Source organism: Ammospiza caudacuta, chromosome 6 (assembly GCF_027887145.1).
Source record: "Ammospiza caudacuta isolate bAmmCau1 chromosome 6, bAmmCau1.pri, whole genome shotgun sequence".
Taxonomy (NCBI): domain Eukaryota; kingdom Metazoa; phylum Chordata; class Aves; order Passeriformes; family Passerellidae; genus Ammospiza; species Ammospiza caudacuta.
The window spans coordinates 36,596,878-36,613,684 of record NC_080598.1 but is presented as its reverse complement, the minus strand read 5'-3'; the positions used below and the strand labels follow the sequence as shown (position 1 = coordinate 36,613,684).

Sequence of the window (16,807 nt, the reverse complement as noted above, 5' to 3'; positions counted from 1 at the left end):
GGTAGTGTAACAGAAATGTTGTGGCATTTCCAGAAGGAGGAGAGGGAAGGGAAGAGGGAGAGAAGGAAAGAAAAAATAATGTTTTATGCTCCTGTAAACTAATATGAAATGCTTCACTACTATAGATCTATTTCTTATTATCAGAAAAATGCATTCTAGTAGGATCTCTCTTTTCAGACTAATTACTACAGGTTGAGCACATTTTTTTCAGGAGTGTTTGTATAGTCATTAAGATATTTCACCTGCACGACACAATCTTTTTATCTCATTTTTTTTTTTTAAACTGTGCAAAACTCACTGAAATCCAAAGACTTCTGTTTCAAACTCTTCCAGGTGACTAGAATATTTTTCTGTGGTTCATACTCCTCTGATGAAGGAAAAATATCATCATCCATACAGCTCACCTCACAAGAACAGCTACTGACCACAAAATTACCCAAGGATTCTTCCTGCTTGAGACAAACAGTATAAAATAAGCAAGTAAACACCATGCCAAGCAGTATGAAATCAGCACATTTTATCATTCAAATACACGTTTAAGTTACAAAAAAATATTATAGTTCAACAGATTCATATCTTAGAACAATTCACAAAGTGATAGCATTAGGATTTCCCATTGATTTGCAGGACTGGCAAAACATAATGTACTCCTGTTCATATACCAAATGGAAGACAAAGGCAGACTTAGTAACTGAGGACAGAAGATACGAAAAATGATGAGACCCAAGAATAAAGACAGAAAGAATACTATTATGAAGAAATCGTATCCCACAATTATGTAGAAGACAACTATGTTTTCAAAAAAATAGTATAAACTAAGTGAACAGAGGAACAAAAGCACAAAAGTAAGCATTTTATAATTAACATTGTATTAATTACTTGAAATAGAGCAAAAGACTAACAAGAAAGTTTTAAAACTTTTTGGAACAATGAATGAAGGCAGTGTATGTTAAAAAAAATCTCTATTATCTCACAAAGATTATCCTTTCCATCAAACACTTTGATATGAGTAGAGATAACAGAAAAATGTATTTCCCAAGATCTACACATTCAAGTAATTTCTTGACAAGGAAGAAAAATCATTCTTCCCAAATGCTTTCTCAGGACCAGGAAGAGAAAACTATCCACTGCAATATCTTTTAAAGCAAAATACACAGGCAGAGTACTTACTGACCAGTCTTTAACAAGTCAGTGCTCATTACATTTTCAACATGTCACATAATTATAGCATACATTTTCTATGGGAGTTTTTTGTTTGCTTTTTAATTTTGGAGCAATCAGAACCCTTACTCTCTCCCATCTGATTTTCCAATCAGCCTAATGTGAACAGCACATTGATTTTTGGACAACTCGCTTGGGTAATATCACTTGTCTATCTAAAAGCAGTATGAATTATGACAGAATTTACAAAGAAACCCTAATCAAACACCACTGCATGCTGCACTGCCAGATTCTATAAATTAAATTTCTTCCCAAAGATCTCAAATTTCATGTAGTGTCTAAACTATGCATTTTACTGCAGGCTTCTTAAATACTAAATTCACAAAAATTATAATAAATCCAGATAAGGCAAGATAAAAAGTTGACGAAACATGAAACCTTTGACAATCCGTAATAGTGAAACTTCTGAATATTCCCTTAGCTGATAAATTTGTGTTCCATGCAAAATGTCATTCAAAAAGAATATTAACATTATTGTTAAATATTTTTATTGTATTTAATTTTATCACATTTTTTTTCTTTCCTGTGGAAAATAAAACCTAACTTATTGCAACTTTAAATATTTCTCTTTATTTTAATAAAAAAGTCAGAAAAATAAAGGCAGAAAACTATAGTATGCATGAGAACTCTGTGATAACTCAACCCTTACATCAATATTTGACTTCACCAAAGTGAAAAAGGATCCAGTTAAGTTAAAGGAGTGCATTTGGAAATTTTAAGAAAAGGCTAAATTACAAAAAGATCATTATCTGTGAGGGGAAACTCAGTTCTGCTGACTCTGAGAAGAGGTCATAGGTAGTTTTATAAGCACTGTAAACACTAAGTCTATTATCTAAGAGGGGCTGATGTTCTTTGATTGGACTTCATTTTATTCATTCCTCCAAGACATGAAAGTCAAGGCAATAATCTACTTTACTTGAATCAATTGTACCTCAGAGGTTAAAAGAAGTCAAGAAGATGTAACATAATAGCCAGACAAAAACTGCAATTTAGCACAAACATGACACGCATTCCAACATGACAACAGACAAGCATCCAGCAGCATCTGTGCCATTTCCCACTCATTGAATTCCACCTTTGACTACTGCCTTAAGTGGGTGCATCTTGCCATTACCCAGAGGGATGCCTGGGTTACAGAGGCTTGCTCCTAAGTCTTCAGGTATAACTTAAAAATATAAAGAAGCAGGAACACAAATCTATAATTGAAAAAAATCTAAAGATGTTTTAAGCTACAAGAACCAAGGAAATGAAATTATTTCAAAAGTCTCTTATTTTTTTATCTACAAGATACCACTTCAGGGAAATATATAGACTGTATAGCAGCATCACATGCCAGAAGTGCTACCAATTGCTTCTTGCAAATTATTGTTTTAATGAATAAATTATTTTTACTGAGTAATTCGTAGCATCCACCATGAAACAATCAATTTGCATTGTAGCATGGGCATTCTGGGGAGTTCTAATGTAAAACATGCAGAGTTGGCAACCTCTTGGTCCTACCCCTGAGTAAGCATGCACAGACATGGTGATGTGAATGATGCCACTACACCGCTGCTTTGGGTTTTGTTTTTACATCACCTGGATTTTAACTTCACTGTGCCATAAAAATCCATCAGAAGGGAAAAAAGTTAACTGGAAAAGAAAAAGTTCCATTTTCCCAGTTTTTTACTCACTTTTATTAAGTTTTATATATATAAATATATATATATAAATAAATGTATATAAATATAAATAACTATGAATATATATATATAAATAAATATATATAATCACCTTTGAGGAGATCTACAGATACAAGTATCTACAGATACAAGTATCTGCTGTTAAAGATCTGTAAGTCCTCTCCATTCCCCAACCTGAAGAACCAAATTTATATGTTCTGCAAGTGAACATGAAAAGAGCAGCTATTCCATTTTCATGCCACCAGTTAAAATGCTTTCATCTACATTTCCAAACATGACTTCTGCAAGATGCGATTCATGAAAAAAAATCATGGGTATGGAGTGAGCCTCACAGACTCTATCACAACTGGCTTGGTATAATGTGGAGAACTCCATGTAGGTTTGTAATTTGTTAATGTTACAAATATCCCAAACTGATGCTATGTGAAATTTTCATATCATCTACAGTCACCTTTTTCCTAAGTAACTCCATATTTTACAAATAATTTAGCTTCTATCAATATTTCATCACAGAGATAAATAAAATTATACATCTGTGTTTCCACACATACATAAAAACCTGGACAGTTACAAAATTTTTGGAAATTATTGTGAAATATCAGGAATCTCTTATAAGATGCAAAGTATGTTAAAAAATTAGGGATGTCTGTTGGTTTCAATGCCTATGATACATCACAATGACTCCTTCAAGGCTCCAAAAATATTGGTAATCAATCACTTCCCACAGCAGCACAGGTGCAGGCTACAGCAGAAGTATTAGGTGTGAAACCTGGCACCCAAGGAACAACAGGCTCAATGCCAGCCTAAGCAGAGCTGCCATATTCTGTTTAGTAGCTAAATTTAAATTCATACAAATGTTGGTCTTCCATTCCTCTCAACAGAGGAAGTAACCTAAGAAGCTAAAACTTATAGACTGCCACAGAGTAACTTTCCCTGAATAATATTCTCACCACTTTAAAAAGAAAAAATCAAACTTGCTATAATGACATTTTAATTAAATCTTACAGAACCTATTTTATCGCATAACATTTTCATGTTACTTCACAGAAGCAATATATTTTCCCATTTGTTACACAGTTTCTCCCACACCCACTGTACATTGTGATACCAACCTAATTTTGGATCAGAGCCTGCATGCATGCATACACTTAACTATATTCACATAACTCATGTCATTGATGCAAGTGTGCTCAGAATGAAGTTAGGCAAATGCGCAAGTGTTCCAAGATCCAAATTCTCCTGTTGAAAAAGCCTCGGAGCTAGGACTTTGACTGATATAGCTGAAATTCCATGCAGTGGTCTTTTATGAAAACAACAGATTGTCTTTTTAAAAAGCTTACATTCTCTGCTACAGAAACTGGTATAAAAACCTATCACAACACAATTCTAAAACTGATAACTCTCCCACTGAGCAGAAACAAGAATACAGTGGAGCACAGATCTCACAAGACAAAAGATTATGATAATCTCTTTATTCTTTGTGATGTACCTTGATAACAGAACTCCTTGAAATAAATATAATGACAGAGATCACATGCATCTTGTATTATTTTAAGTACAACATACAAAATCATAGGAAAGAATGCCCCTTACGCCAAAATACTTTCACATAAAGTATCTTCAGTATGAAAAAAGAACTAAAAATTATCTTTCCTCAGAGAACTGGACTGAATCTGCAAGCAAATAGAGTAGAAAAGAAAATCCTACATTTATTATCTTAGTGTTTGAAATAAATCAGAGCACAAAAAAAGTTTTTTAGTATTCGTTATCAAGTTTTGAAAACAAAACTACAAGGGTTATCTATATTCTTATGATGCAGAAGAGAAACTACAGGTTGCCTAGGAGAAGTATTTTTCAATGATGACAAAGTATTCAAGTATTCAAAAAATGCTACCCACAATGCCATCCACAAAACATATTTTGAAACTTGAAACTGCTTCTTATTTTCCCTGACATCACTGACAAAGTCTAATTCTACAGCTAAAGTTCTAAATGTAGATTAACTAAAATAATTAATGAGGAACTGGCTACAACATTAAAAGGCCACAATGTTACATCATATAGGATTTAACATTGGATTGCGTGCCTTTAGTACACAAGGCATGCAAATATCTCTCTTCAAAATTTACAAGTGTACAAGTTACAGAACTCTACAAGTATTTTAAAAATCTTCTCCAAAATGACCTGAACAACAGATCTCCTGCCATTTAACAGGGGCAAACTGCTTGCACTTCAGACATGTGTTCCAGCTACAAGGTCAAGATCTTTTACAAACAGGAAAACACAGTATCCGTTTATGATAGGTAATATAATGCAATAAAATATAATATCCATTATAGGATAAAGGAGCAGCAGGTAGGATTCCTGTGTCTCTTATAGGCAAACAGGCTCCTTTCTTCTGCAAAGCATAGAAAACTACGCGATTCCCTCTAATTCTGGATTATTCAAACTTAAGGGGCTGCAGTTTCCATGTTGTATAGTTTGATATGTGTGTGCTCCTACTCACTGGAACTCAGAAACAAAGTATTCCTTATTAAATGTGAGAAAGAGCAAATGTGAAACCATGAACAACAGCTAGTATGTTCACTGCTGTCATCAGAAGTATGCTCCCACCAGCAGAAGCTCCAACAGATTTAATTCCTGTTTCTGATCTTTACAAAGCCAACACAGTAAAGTAAAACAATATAGGAGAAAGTAAAATCAAGTTCATCGTGCTGACAAATTAAAAAAAAAGTTTCACAGTTGTATTTTTCCTAATGGAAAATACTCAGAATTTAATTGTTTTTGAGTAGAAGGCAAATACACCCAATTCAAAGATTCTAAAATATGCTTCAGAAATTGCCTCCTGCAAAAAAAAAAAAATCTACATTTTAAGTGTATGAAGTGACTATCTTGGCAAGGTAAAATATTGATGAAACTAGGTATCTATATTATAGTGCTGACCTTTTCACCCTGAAGTAAAAGAAGCTCTCGCAAATTTTGAGCATTAGTGTTTTATTACCATTATTTTTTATTCTTAATGTTCTTTTGTTAAATGCCTATAAAAATTGCTTACCATATTTTTAATAGTTTTAATAAAACAATATAGTATTTATTTTTTTAGTCTTTTCTGCATCTGCACTACTTAGGAAAGAAAAGTGGGTGTGTTTAAAAAAGCTTCAATTATTATGCAAAAAACATCTTGAAGTTGCACAGAAATATATTAAACCAGAACAGTGAGTATAATGTTATGTTCCCCTAGGCACAAGGGCTCATTTTCCTGCCAGAAACAATCTAAACCAAATTTCTAGGCAGGCTTTATAGTCAAACACGAAGAGATTTAGCTAAAGAAAATGCATTATAGAGGAGGAAAGACAGCAGAGACCAAGGTGCACTAGCTGTAATTGCATAGTGATTTTAAAAGTAAATTCAAGGAATGTAAAATTAAGACCTGTGGCAAATAACAAAGACAAAATTAATATACAAGTCAGTTAAAAATATGTTTATCTCACAGCAGAAATAACAAAAGTGATGTCATAATACTTATTAGAATTACACTTCACTGTGGAGTCTATTAATATTTTCTACAAAGTGCTTACAAAAGTGGCTTTACATATTGTTCATAATGGTGTATTATTTTTCCCAATTTTCAGTAATCCCTTGAAAGCCTAAAACTAAAATTAATTCACCCTTCTGAAGCAGTTTTTTTCCTAGAGTACTTCATTATTATGGGATTGGCTGTTAAGTGCTGAATGCTAACTGATACTTAAATTTTTCCACAGGCTTATAGGCACCAAATAGTGAGCAAAAGTACAATACTACAGGCATATCAATCTTGAAGGAATGCCTTTATTATTTTGTAGTTAAATGATGCTAACAGTTATGGTCTGAAAGACTGACTGGTTCTCCATATTTATAACTTCTCAAAAACTTAGCTCATTTTACCATGACATAAAATAATCTATAGCCAAAATATATTAATGCTTTTGCAAAAATCAGACTACTTTCCTTTTAAATATACATTAGTTTACGTACCAAAATTTAGGGCAAGCTCCTGCAAACCTCATCCCTTGCAAAGTGGAACAGGTTTGTCTACAATGGATTGGAAATACGATTTACTACAACACTGCCTGAAACTGTGAGGCTTTAACCAAATCTAAAACATCTACATAAGGAGGGGAGAAGAGCTGGTGAACAGATAAAAGTAAAATCTTGATTCTTATGTCAAATGTTATGCATTTTAATATGATTTTTCCTCTGATTTATGTAAAGCTTTGTGGTTTTCATTTTCCCTAGCCTGTCACATTGTACTGATGTATGGTACATTTTAGCATCAAGTTTGCCATGAGCAATAAAGTCAGTGCCCCCAAAGAAATATCAATATATTATCAGTCTTCCCCACCATGCCACATTCTCAAATTTTTCTTTATTCAGCCTATTTGGTTTTGTTTCACACAGTTGATATCCTTTTCACAGTCGCCCACACAAATATTTAATTTTTTTTTTTGAAAGAAATCCAAAACTAGAAATTGACAGGATGAAATACAATTTACTTTCCAAGGCGAAATGAGGCCATCATGGAAGAAAAACACTGAGGTATTTTATCTGTTTGGAACAATAAAATTTAAAAAAAAAAAAAAAAAAAAAAAAAAGGAGAGGGAAGAGGGGAAAGAGGGGAAGGCATGATCTATTGAAAGACATGCAGGAAATGTTGCTTAAGAGACATGAAATTTGAAATACCAATAGAATAATGTTCAGTAACAATTTCTTCACTTCTGTCATCAAAATGCAGAAAGACGTAAGAAGAGCACCTTGAGGTTTTGAGATGAAAAATGCCACACAAATATACTACCTGCATTCATTCCTTGACTCAAGTGTGTTTGATCATTCCTAGGGCAAGTTCTGAAATTCAGCTAAATATGTCATTTGAATGTAACACCTACATGAGAATATGATGGTTCAGTCCAAACCGTGACAAAGCAACATAACTAAAGCATGCATATAGCTTTAAAGGAAAAGAACACTTGCAGCCTACTTGCCTTATTCTCCAGGTGTAGTTTTAAAAAATGAAGGTAGGCCACAGGTGCAAATGCATCAGCCGAATGCATGACCACCTTGGCTGAATCTCTGAAATACAAAATTTTTATCATTAAATAGTATATGTATTAGAGACTATATCAAATATTATATATATAGAGACAACACTTAGTCACTGTATAACAAAATCTAATGTAACTCATTGAAAATCTATTAATTTCTTATCAATGTTTTCATATAAATTAAGAAAAAGTAGTTTGTTATAAAAAATCATACTGTTGAACGATACATTCCCTTCAAGAATTTTCAATTTTCAAAAGGAATAAACTATACTTCCTGTGTGAGCTGGCACAGGAGATGCAGCAACAACCATAAAACCACAGAGGAAATGCAAAGATCAAGTTTGTTTTCATTACCTCACCACCTGGGGCCCTTGAAGCAGCATTCAGGCAGGGGCACAAAGGAGGGACACAAGCACTGCAGAGACTTGGTCCATGCTAGAGCATCACCAAACCTGCAGGTCTCGCCTGCATCTCAGGGATTTGCACAGGTGCAATATCCCACTGTGCTCAGATCTTTCCCACAGCCAGGCAGGAATCTCAAGCGTGTTTAACAGGGCCCTCTAGTCTATCACAGGCCTGTGCTATCTACACACAGATGCTCTACTCATCCAACACATGAGGCCAAAAACAATTACTATGATACATATGTTTTTGACACCTCAGCTGCAAGTCACTTGAGAGTATTTACAACCCTCCTTGCCAATCTTCCACTTTTTTCCCACAGTTCCAGACCAATATTAAGAGAATTAGTTAGCTGTAGTCTATGAAGTATAAACTACACTGTGTTTTAGATTCCAGAGATTAATACATAAAGCAATCTTTAAATGTCATCAACCGGAAATTTTTCAAAAGTCCATTGTTTTGATAATGCTCCAGGGATTAGTTTCTGAAGTATTAACAACATACAGTATTGCATACTGAGAAATTGACTGATCCAGCCATCTTGCATCTGATAGTGAAGACTACTAGACACAACTTTTTAATGCCAAATGTGTTGGTAACAATGTTAAACTTCCTGTGTGCTGATTCAAATTAGTTAATTTTAGTTTTCATTTTTACAGACACAATCTGTCACACTTTGATTCACAAGAGGCAGTATCTGTTTTATCCATCTGCACAGTTTTACTACTTATGAAAAAGGTAGCTCTAAGAAACAAACATCAGAAGGTGAGAAACTCAAGGAAAACATAAGAGATATTCAGATGCAGTAAAAGAAAATCTGAAAGTTGTTGAAAGTAAGGCTAAGACAGACATAATTTTCCAGAAACCATGGTGCCCTTGGTACCTTCATAGTGTTCAAAGAGATGATATAGATAGATTTCTAGTAATATCACATAAAACCAATGCAAACTCAAAGCAGTTGAAGCTTTGGCCAGATCCCAGTTCCTCAAGAAAAGTGTAAAATTAACAGAAATGCTTGTTCTATAAAATGTGTTTTGGGATTTAACAGTAACAAAATGTCACAAAATAATGATAAATATTTTTAACATAAGAAGATCAATTTTAAGCAAACTTTTAAAGTATTTTGATAAATAGGCCTCAGATTCATTCTTGAGAGTAATTATCAAGATTCTTTATAATTAAAATATTTCTATATTTAAGAGATAAGATACTTTACACATATTTCCTTCAGATTAAAATAATTCTGTTCAAGTGACAATGATGTCTTCTAATTCTAACAGAAATATGCAGGAAAAAAAAAGGTGGAAAGCAGAATAGTTCTGTTTAGAACCAATTAGTCTCCAATTAAAAAACCTAATCAAGTCCTGAACTTGACATTTCATATCCAGTTTGGAAAATAGAAAAAAAAACCCCAACCAATTCAAAACACAGGAAAATCAGAGATTTAAAATGAAAAAAAAAAATCTGTGAGACCCCAATAAATTCTACAAGGCCATTTCACACTAAAAGCCTGAATTTTGAATAGGAACTTGACTATCTAAGATGATTCATGTTTGATTGTAATGGAAACAGAGGAATTTTGTTAAGGAAATTATCAGAAGACTGAAAAAAATGAAGAACAGTTGAAAAACTGTTTCAATCAGCTATTTGTTTTGAAATCAAAATCATCTGATCTCTCAAGACTTCTTGAAGATCTAGAAAGCATCCAATAATTTTAAAACACTCTGTAACACTTTCTCAGTACAAATGTATCAAGCTAGAACAAGACTGAGAGTACAATTATAATTTTAAAATTTTGCTTTTGACTCCAAACCTAGAATTAGAAACCTAAACACAGAGCTAATAGTAAGGTATACAAAGGAAAATGGTATTTCCCTAATATTTCAAGTGGGACCATTTACTTTCCAAAAGATCAAACTATTCTGCGCTCCATGAACAAAGAGGCCTTTATCAAAAGAGCAGATACTAGATGGTATTCATAGAGATGAGAAACAGATGTTTAAATTTTCAAGAAATATTGATTAATTGTACCTTAAATATCAGCATAAGGACAGGAATCACTTGGTACATTTCAAACACTGAGAGTAAGAAGCTGACAACAGGATTATAATAGACTACCTGGGGAAACCAGATAAGCCCCAGTCAGACTCTAGTTCATTATTTTGGTTGCAAGATTTTGCTTTCACTACTAGATATTGTTTATTTTCAAATATATGTTTCATTCAATCTGTCATGCTTCCTTTCTGAGGTACGTTTTTGAATGAAGACAGAGAAGAATGGCAAGAATTCAACTTAACATTCAGAAGCAAAAGTCGTCATACAGTCTTGCATTAAAGTAAGTAACATACAAGGTTGTATTTTATTTTCTCCTGAGCCAGAAATTTTTTTATTTTGCAAGGATATAATGTAGAAACATATCTTGCCAAGTTTGAGAGAGAAAAAATCATTGACCAGTGAAAACACTACCTGCAAGTAGAGTTATAAATAAAAGGCATACTAGATTTTCTCCTGTTCTTTTAGGTTTATGTGGCAAGGTTTTGGTGGCAGGGGTTAGTGTTTAGAAGTGGTCTCTATGACATGAGACCAAGGATGCTGAGCTCATCAGCAACATTGGTGGTGTCTTGGTGATAGCATATTTTAAAACTATGCTGAAACAGGAGTGAGAAAAACATGGTACTGACAGCCCTGCAGACACCTAGGTCCATGAAGAAGGATTGAGTGGAGGTTCTTCAAATACCAGAACAGATTCTGCATAGCCTGTGGAAAAGACTGTGGTGAAGCAGGTTGCTCCCCTGCAGGCCAGGAAGGACACATCAGAGCAGATACACACACTGCAGTCTGCGCAGAAACCCACACAGAAGCAGTTTTTCTGACAGGATTGAGCCTCATGGAAGATCCATGAGGAGCACTGTCGACGGAAGGAGACCCAGACATCAATTTGATCATCACAGGCCCAATTTTATTGATCAGTACGGCGGGTTAAATACAGTTAATAATGAGCTTCATACATATTGCAAAAGTTGAGCTCAGGATTGGTCAGTTACATATCAGCACCTACGCCTACTTCTGCATTCCTATGGTTCTACTTTTGATACTTTTCACATATTCTCAGGATATATTCAGGACTAATCTCTACTCCCTCTCCTCATGTTGCAGCAAGGTCACTGCTGACCTTTCCTTTCAGCTTGCTGACTGCTGACTTTCTTCCTTCAGCTTAACCAGCGGCATTATGTCACTATGGCCTTTCTCAGCTAACCAATTATTAATAAATCTCTCCACAGAGCAGTCTGTTCCTGAAGGACCAAATCCCATGGAAAGAACATACACTGGAGCGGAGCAGTTCTTGAAGAACTTGCCTGGTGGGAAGGACACACATTGCAACAGTTCATGAGGGAACCATGGAAAAGACCCAAGCAGGAGCAGGAGAAAAGTGTGAAGAGAAGGGGGCAGCAAAGAGAGTGTTATGAGCTGACCAGCTTCATTCTCCACTTCCTTGCACAGCTCATTGGGGAGGATGTAGAAAAGTCAGGAATGATGAAGTGAAGTTAAGCCTGGGAAGAACAAGGTGAGAAGGTATATTTGCTTCCCACTATTCTACTTTTCTAAAAATGTATTTATTAAATTTGGCAATAAATTAAATTAATTTTCTTTAAATTCAATGTGGTTCCCCATTACAGTACTTGGTACATTGCTCTCTTTTTGACCTACACATCTTTTCATCTTATTTTCTCTCCCTGCCTTCCTAAAGAGGGAGAGTGCAGCTTGGTGGGAACCTGGCAGCCAAACAAAGTTAATCCATCATCCATCCACCTGTTTGAAGGCAAAAGTATTCTTTAATGTCTTCCTCAGATACTTTTAACTCAGGAGATGTTTTGGAGTTGTTCATAAATTTAGAGAATCAGGAATTTAGTTCAAACCCTACAGGTTTGAACTTCTAAGTTCCAATGCTTACAACAACATTAAGCTTTAAAAATTGCATCAGGATTTAGTCCTGCTTTAGGAATGGTACTCCCAAATTCAGTGCCCCCACTAAGACTCTCCAAAACCACTCACTTCTCTCTTTTACTGTCCCCTGCCCCGGCTCTCCCCTCTCCATGTGGTGGCATGGAGTTGAGAACTGGAGGCGCAAAAGGCCACCATCATGGGTTCAGATAAGAACGAGTTACTGGTAGAAGCAGTGAGATAAAAAAATGAACAGTAACAGCACAATATTAATAATAAAAGAACACAATTGTGAGTGATTCACATTCAAAAATGCTCACTGAGAACCCTGCTGCAATGAACAATACAGATGGCTCCCGCTCTGCCACGTTTTTCTCAAGTGGGAGGAACACTCCTCTCTCAGAGAGAGAGGGAGAGTTCCTGAGTCTCTTTCCCCCAACCCTGGCAATGAGTGAGGTCCTATCATTAGGATCCTTGGCCAGGCCGCGTCCCAGCTATTGCAAAAATCTAAACCTGGCCTAGCTGAAAGCAGGGGAGATGTAGACCTGAACCATGTACATCTAAACATTTGGAAGCTCTACGAGCAGAGTCAACATGATTACAAAGTCTGTTTAGATTCAGTGTATATGAAAAGCAAGAACACAAAGTAGAAAAATATTCATAAGTTACTTAAAGAAGAAGTGATAAAATATTTTTCTTGTGAAATTCATACAATAAAACTTATTGAAGAAGCGTTTAAAAGTCCATTGTGCTATATATTTATTATTAAATACTCACTAATTTAAATATTTGATATGTATTTTTTGTGCTTTTATTTTTATCTTTTATTATTTGGACTATCACCAAGAGAAATAAAAACAACTCAGCCATGCCACCTCTGCTTCAGCTTTTCCTAGTCACTTGAACTGTCTTTATATCACTGACAACCAAATAAACATTTAGAATATATTAAAATATATTCCTGCTTAAACTGCTCTTTGGTTGATCCCAAACCAAGGGCATAATCAACCAGTATTTAAGTAGACATTTGCCAGATTAGCTGCCAATTCTTTAACCACTTTGTCTATTATCTTCTCCTCCCACATGCCATGCAATGAAATGGAGCTAACAGTTCTTGGCTCTCTACTCCTTACATAGACAGATCCCAGTCCTACAGAAAAGTGAAACAAATGGATATGCACTATGAAAGTATTACTCATGTCTATATGCTCCATAATCTGGACCTGCACTAAGATGACTGAGAATCCATCACCAATACATGTTTACTTGCTTCAGAAAAAGAACAGCAGTCAAAATATTTTACTTGAAGCAACCAGGCCTAGCTACTAAACAGACTTATAAGAAACAAGACACAAGTATTTTCCACAGCTCACTACATAGATTTTAGCAATTAATGTCAAAGGAATAAACTATTCAGTGTAATTGAGATGGATTAATATAAAGTTTGTATTTAAAATATCCTCTAGTAATTGAAGAAAAGTGTTTATTGTTATCATTTGAAGCTACTAAACTTACACACACACATATACACAGTTAATGGAACCCACAGGCAACTGAAGTGGCACTTTATCAAATTTACCTGTAATGAAAGATAAATATTACAGGCAATTCTCACTTCATGAAAGGATAAAAGTGTCAGTGTATAGGTACCAGTTTTACTGCAGGCCATAATCAGCAAGTAAACGAAAGTGCAAATGTCTAAAAAGTTTATAGCCCTCTATGAACGCCTCATCATGTCAGGTATTGATTTAGGTTTCCAGAGGACTTTGCCAGTGTTAAACAACATGAGTGTCTGTGAACTTAAAGAACATGTTTTACCTCTGCAGATGCCATGAGTTTCCTCTTACTACCTCCAATTGTCTCAAACTAAATTTTAAGATGGTCCCACTGCTTTAATATAAGGAAATAGAAGAAACGGCTCCTTACACAACTATTTTCTTCTTAAACAGAGGGCAGTCCAGAGTGAATGTTTCATATTCTCCTCCTTCTCCACAAACATGGACTCCATATTTCTCAGAGAGCTATTAAAAAAGAGAAATTGAAACAGGTAGGTGTTACACTAAAGTTTATTAAATGTATTTTGCTGAAAATGTCAAGACCAGTACATACTGATTGCTAGCTGGGGTTACACCATGACAGGCACTTTCTAAAAGACTATGCACTACAAGGCTGAAAAAACCCAGTCATCATACAGTCAGGTCTTGATTTCTTTGCATGCCTATTACAGTTATTAAAATTACCAAACTGTTACATTTTAACTAGAACTGGCACTGTAATATTTAGATTAAAAAATTGATTCCTAGTTCTTCTTTCTCAATGGCCACAAAATCTTGTTCAGGCTCCGATGCTTGTCTTTCTTTAGCATATCTATTTCACTTGCAGGAAAAACTTTTACTGTGAGTCAACACAAGAAGTAGCACTTCACACAGAAGTATACAATGAACACATTTTTTTGAAAATAGATTCAGATTTGTGTTCTATGTTTAGGTAAATATTCTTTCAAAAAAACCCTAACAAAACAAATGAGAATTTTCTAAGTCAAAAGCAAAAAGCTAAAGCAAGATCTAAAGAGAAACATATTCTTTCTTTGATAAATTGTACTTAATATACTTTCTAAATCAACATATATTTACGAATATTCCTGAAGCTCTGCATATCTCACTTAAATACATAACTAGATAAACTGAAGCATTCAAAATATGAGACATGGCTATCTTAATTAATTCCTGCTTTACAAATGAGCAGCTGTGGAGCATGAACCTAAGTTCTTTTGCTGGAGTAAGGAGTGCATAACTGCTCAGTAGTTCACTGTACTACTGTTTCAATGTACTGTATTGATAGATACTAATCAAGCACCAGATCTGAGCATGGGGACACCCTCTCTGTCTGCAGCAGAAGTTCATGTCCCCAGCAGCAGATTATATCACCTTAAAATGTGTCATTGCAGTGATTCAAGCCAAGCCCTGTCCAGGTTTTTTAACACTAAACAAGCACAAACATTCTGCTTTAAGTCACTCATAAGAACTTGAACTGCAGTCCTTAACTCCACTGCAAACACCAATGTTACTTTTGGGAATATTTACTTAACCCCTTTATGCCTTTCCTTAGAGGAACAGAAGCCCATCTATGATGCTCCTGCAGTCAAAGTAGAAATGCACTTCTCCAAAACATCAGAGGGCTAAAAAAAGTCTGTCTGGAGGCTAGAAGATAATTCCAAATCTGCTGTTTCTTTTGAGGCAAACATAAGACTGGGATATTTATACATCTAGATTACATTTTTATATGGTTACTAGATAATATTTGTGTAGCAAGTCTACTATGTATATTCAAATGATACTGTTGAAGCTGAATGTAGTTCATGTTACTTTACAGTTCTCTTTCAAAGCTTTTTACCTAAAAACTTCTAAGAGTGTTTATAACTTCAGTTACTTAAACCAAAGGCTCGAATCATCTTCAGCCATTATTTTGCAGAAAAGGAAAGTGCTCTGAGAAAACAATACCTTGGTAATGGTTCTATGTGAATATTTAGTTGTGTGGTGCTATAAAATCAAAATCTCTTTTGGAGCTTGTTTAAAACATTTTTCCAGTGTCTTGTTATGAGAGTTATTTTTAATTTTCCCTTTCACATTTTCTATCAAAGACAAGGAGCAAAAGAGAACCTTTAATCAGGTGCTCATTAAAAAATTACACCCCTGACATAAAAGAGAACTCCATCTGTCAACAATGGCAACAAGGTTTCTATAGGACAAATACATCAGGAATAATTAATGTTGATGCAACAAGAATGGACAACCTACAAAACAGTTAGTCAAAATCTTTTATTCTCACTCTATTTGAAAAAAAAACCAAAAAACCCTAAAGAAAATGATTAAAAAATTGAAAGAGAGAAAACCCGAAAAGATCTAACTGTAACCTTTACACAGTGAATACATGGAGTGACTGTTTACAAATCACTTTCAAAATTGGTAGCTCTGCTTGTAAACAGCGTCTAGAATAATTATTGGCAATTAACATAGAATACTCAGAAGATGTAAGACTATTTCCTATCTTTGTTGTGAGAAATTCTCATTTTCAATGTCACTGGCTTCAACATCATTCTTGACACCAATTATACAAGGTGCTAAAGGGTTTTCCGTTCTCACAAATGTCAACAGGACCAAAAGATATTTAGCAGCTCATAGAACAGATCCTTAACAGTCATTTACCAAAGTCAGTAATATTTTTTAAATGTCATCAATGGCATGAGAATTTTGCCTGTTAATAATTTAGATTATTAACATTATTTGAAGACTGATTATTTGGGTTTGCAAATTGGATGCTACATTAATAATAATAATAGAACAGCATGGACTCTAAGTTTTATGATTGCTAAACCTGCTTTCTAGTACAGATGAGCCAGGAAACTGCAAATTCACAAGTCAAACATAACTAATTGCAACTAATGCAAGTACACTTCAAACTCCAAAAGAAATCTACGATGAA

General features: G+C 34.6%; 1 protein-coding gene across 1 annotated transcript in view; it reads right to left on the bottom strand.

Annotated features, from left to right (window-relative positions):
* DPH6 (diphthamine biosynthesis 6) overlaps positions 1 to 16,807 on the bottom strand; it is a 180,189-nt gene that overhangs the window by 109,629 nt on the left and 53,753 nt on the right. The window contains exons 6-8 of the mRNA XM_058807369.1: positions 14,252 to 14,346; positions 7,918 to 8,009; positions 299 to 445 (exon numbers count right to left, since the gene is read on the bottom strand). Coding sequence (XP_058663352.1) covers positions 299 to 445; positions 7,918 to 8,009; positions 14,252 to 14,346 — 334 coding nt within the window. The remainder of the gene's footprint in view (positions 1 to 298; positions 446 to 7,917; positions 8,010 to 14,251; positions 14,347 to 16,807) is intronic.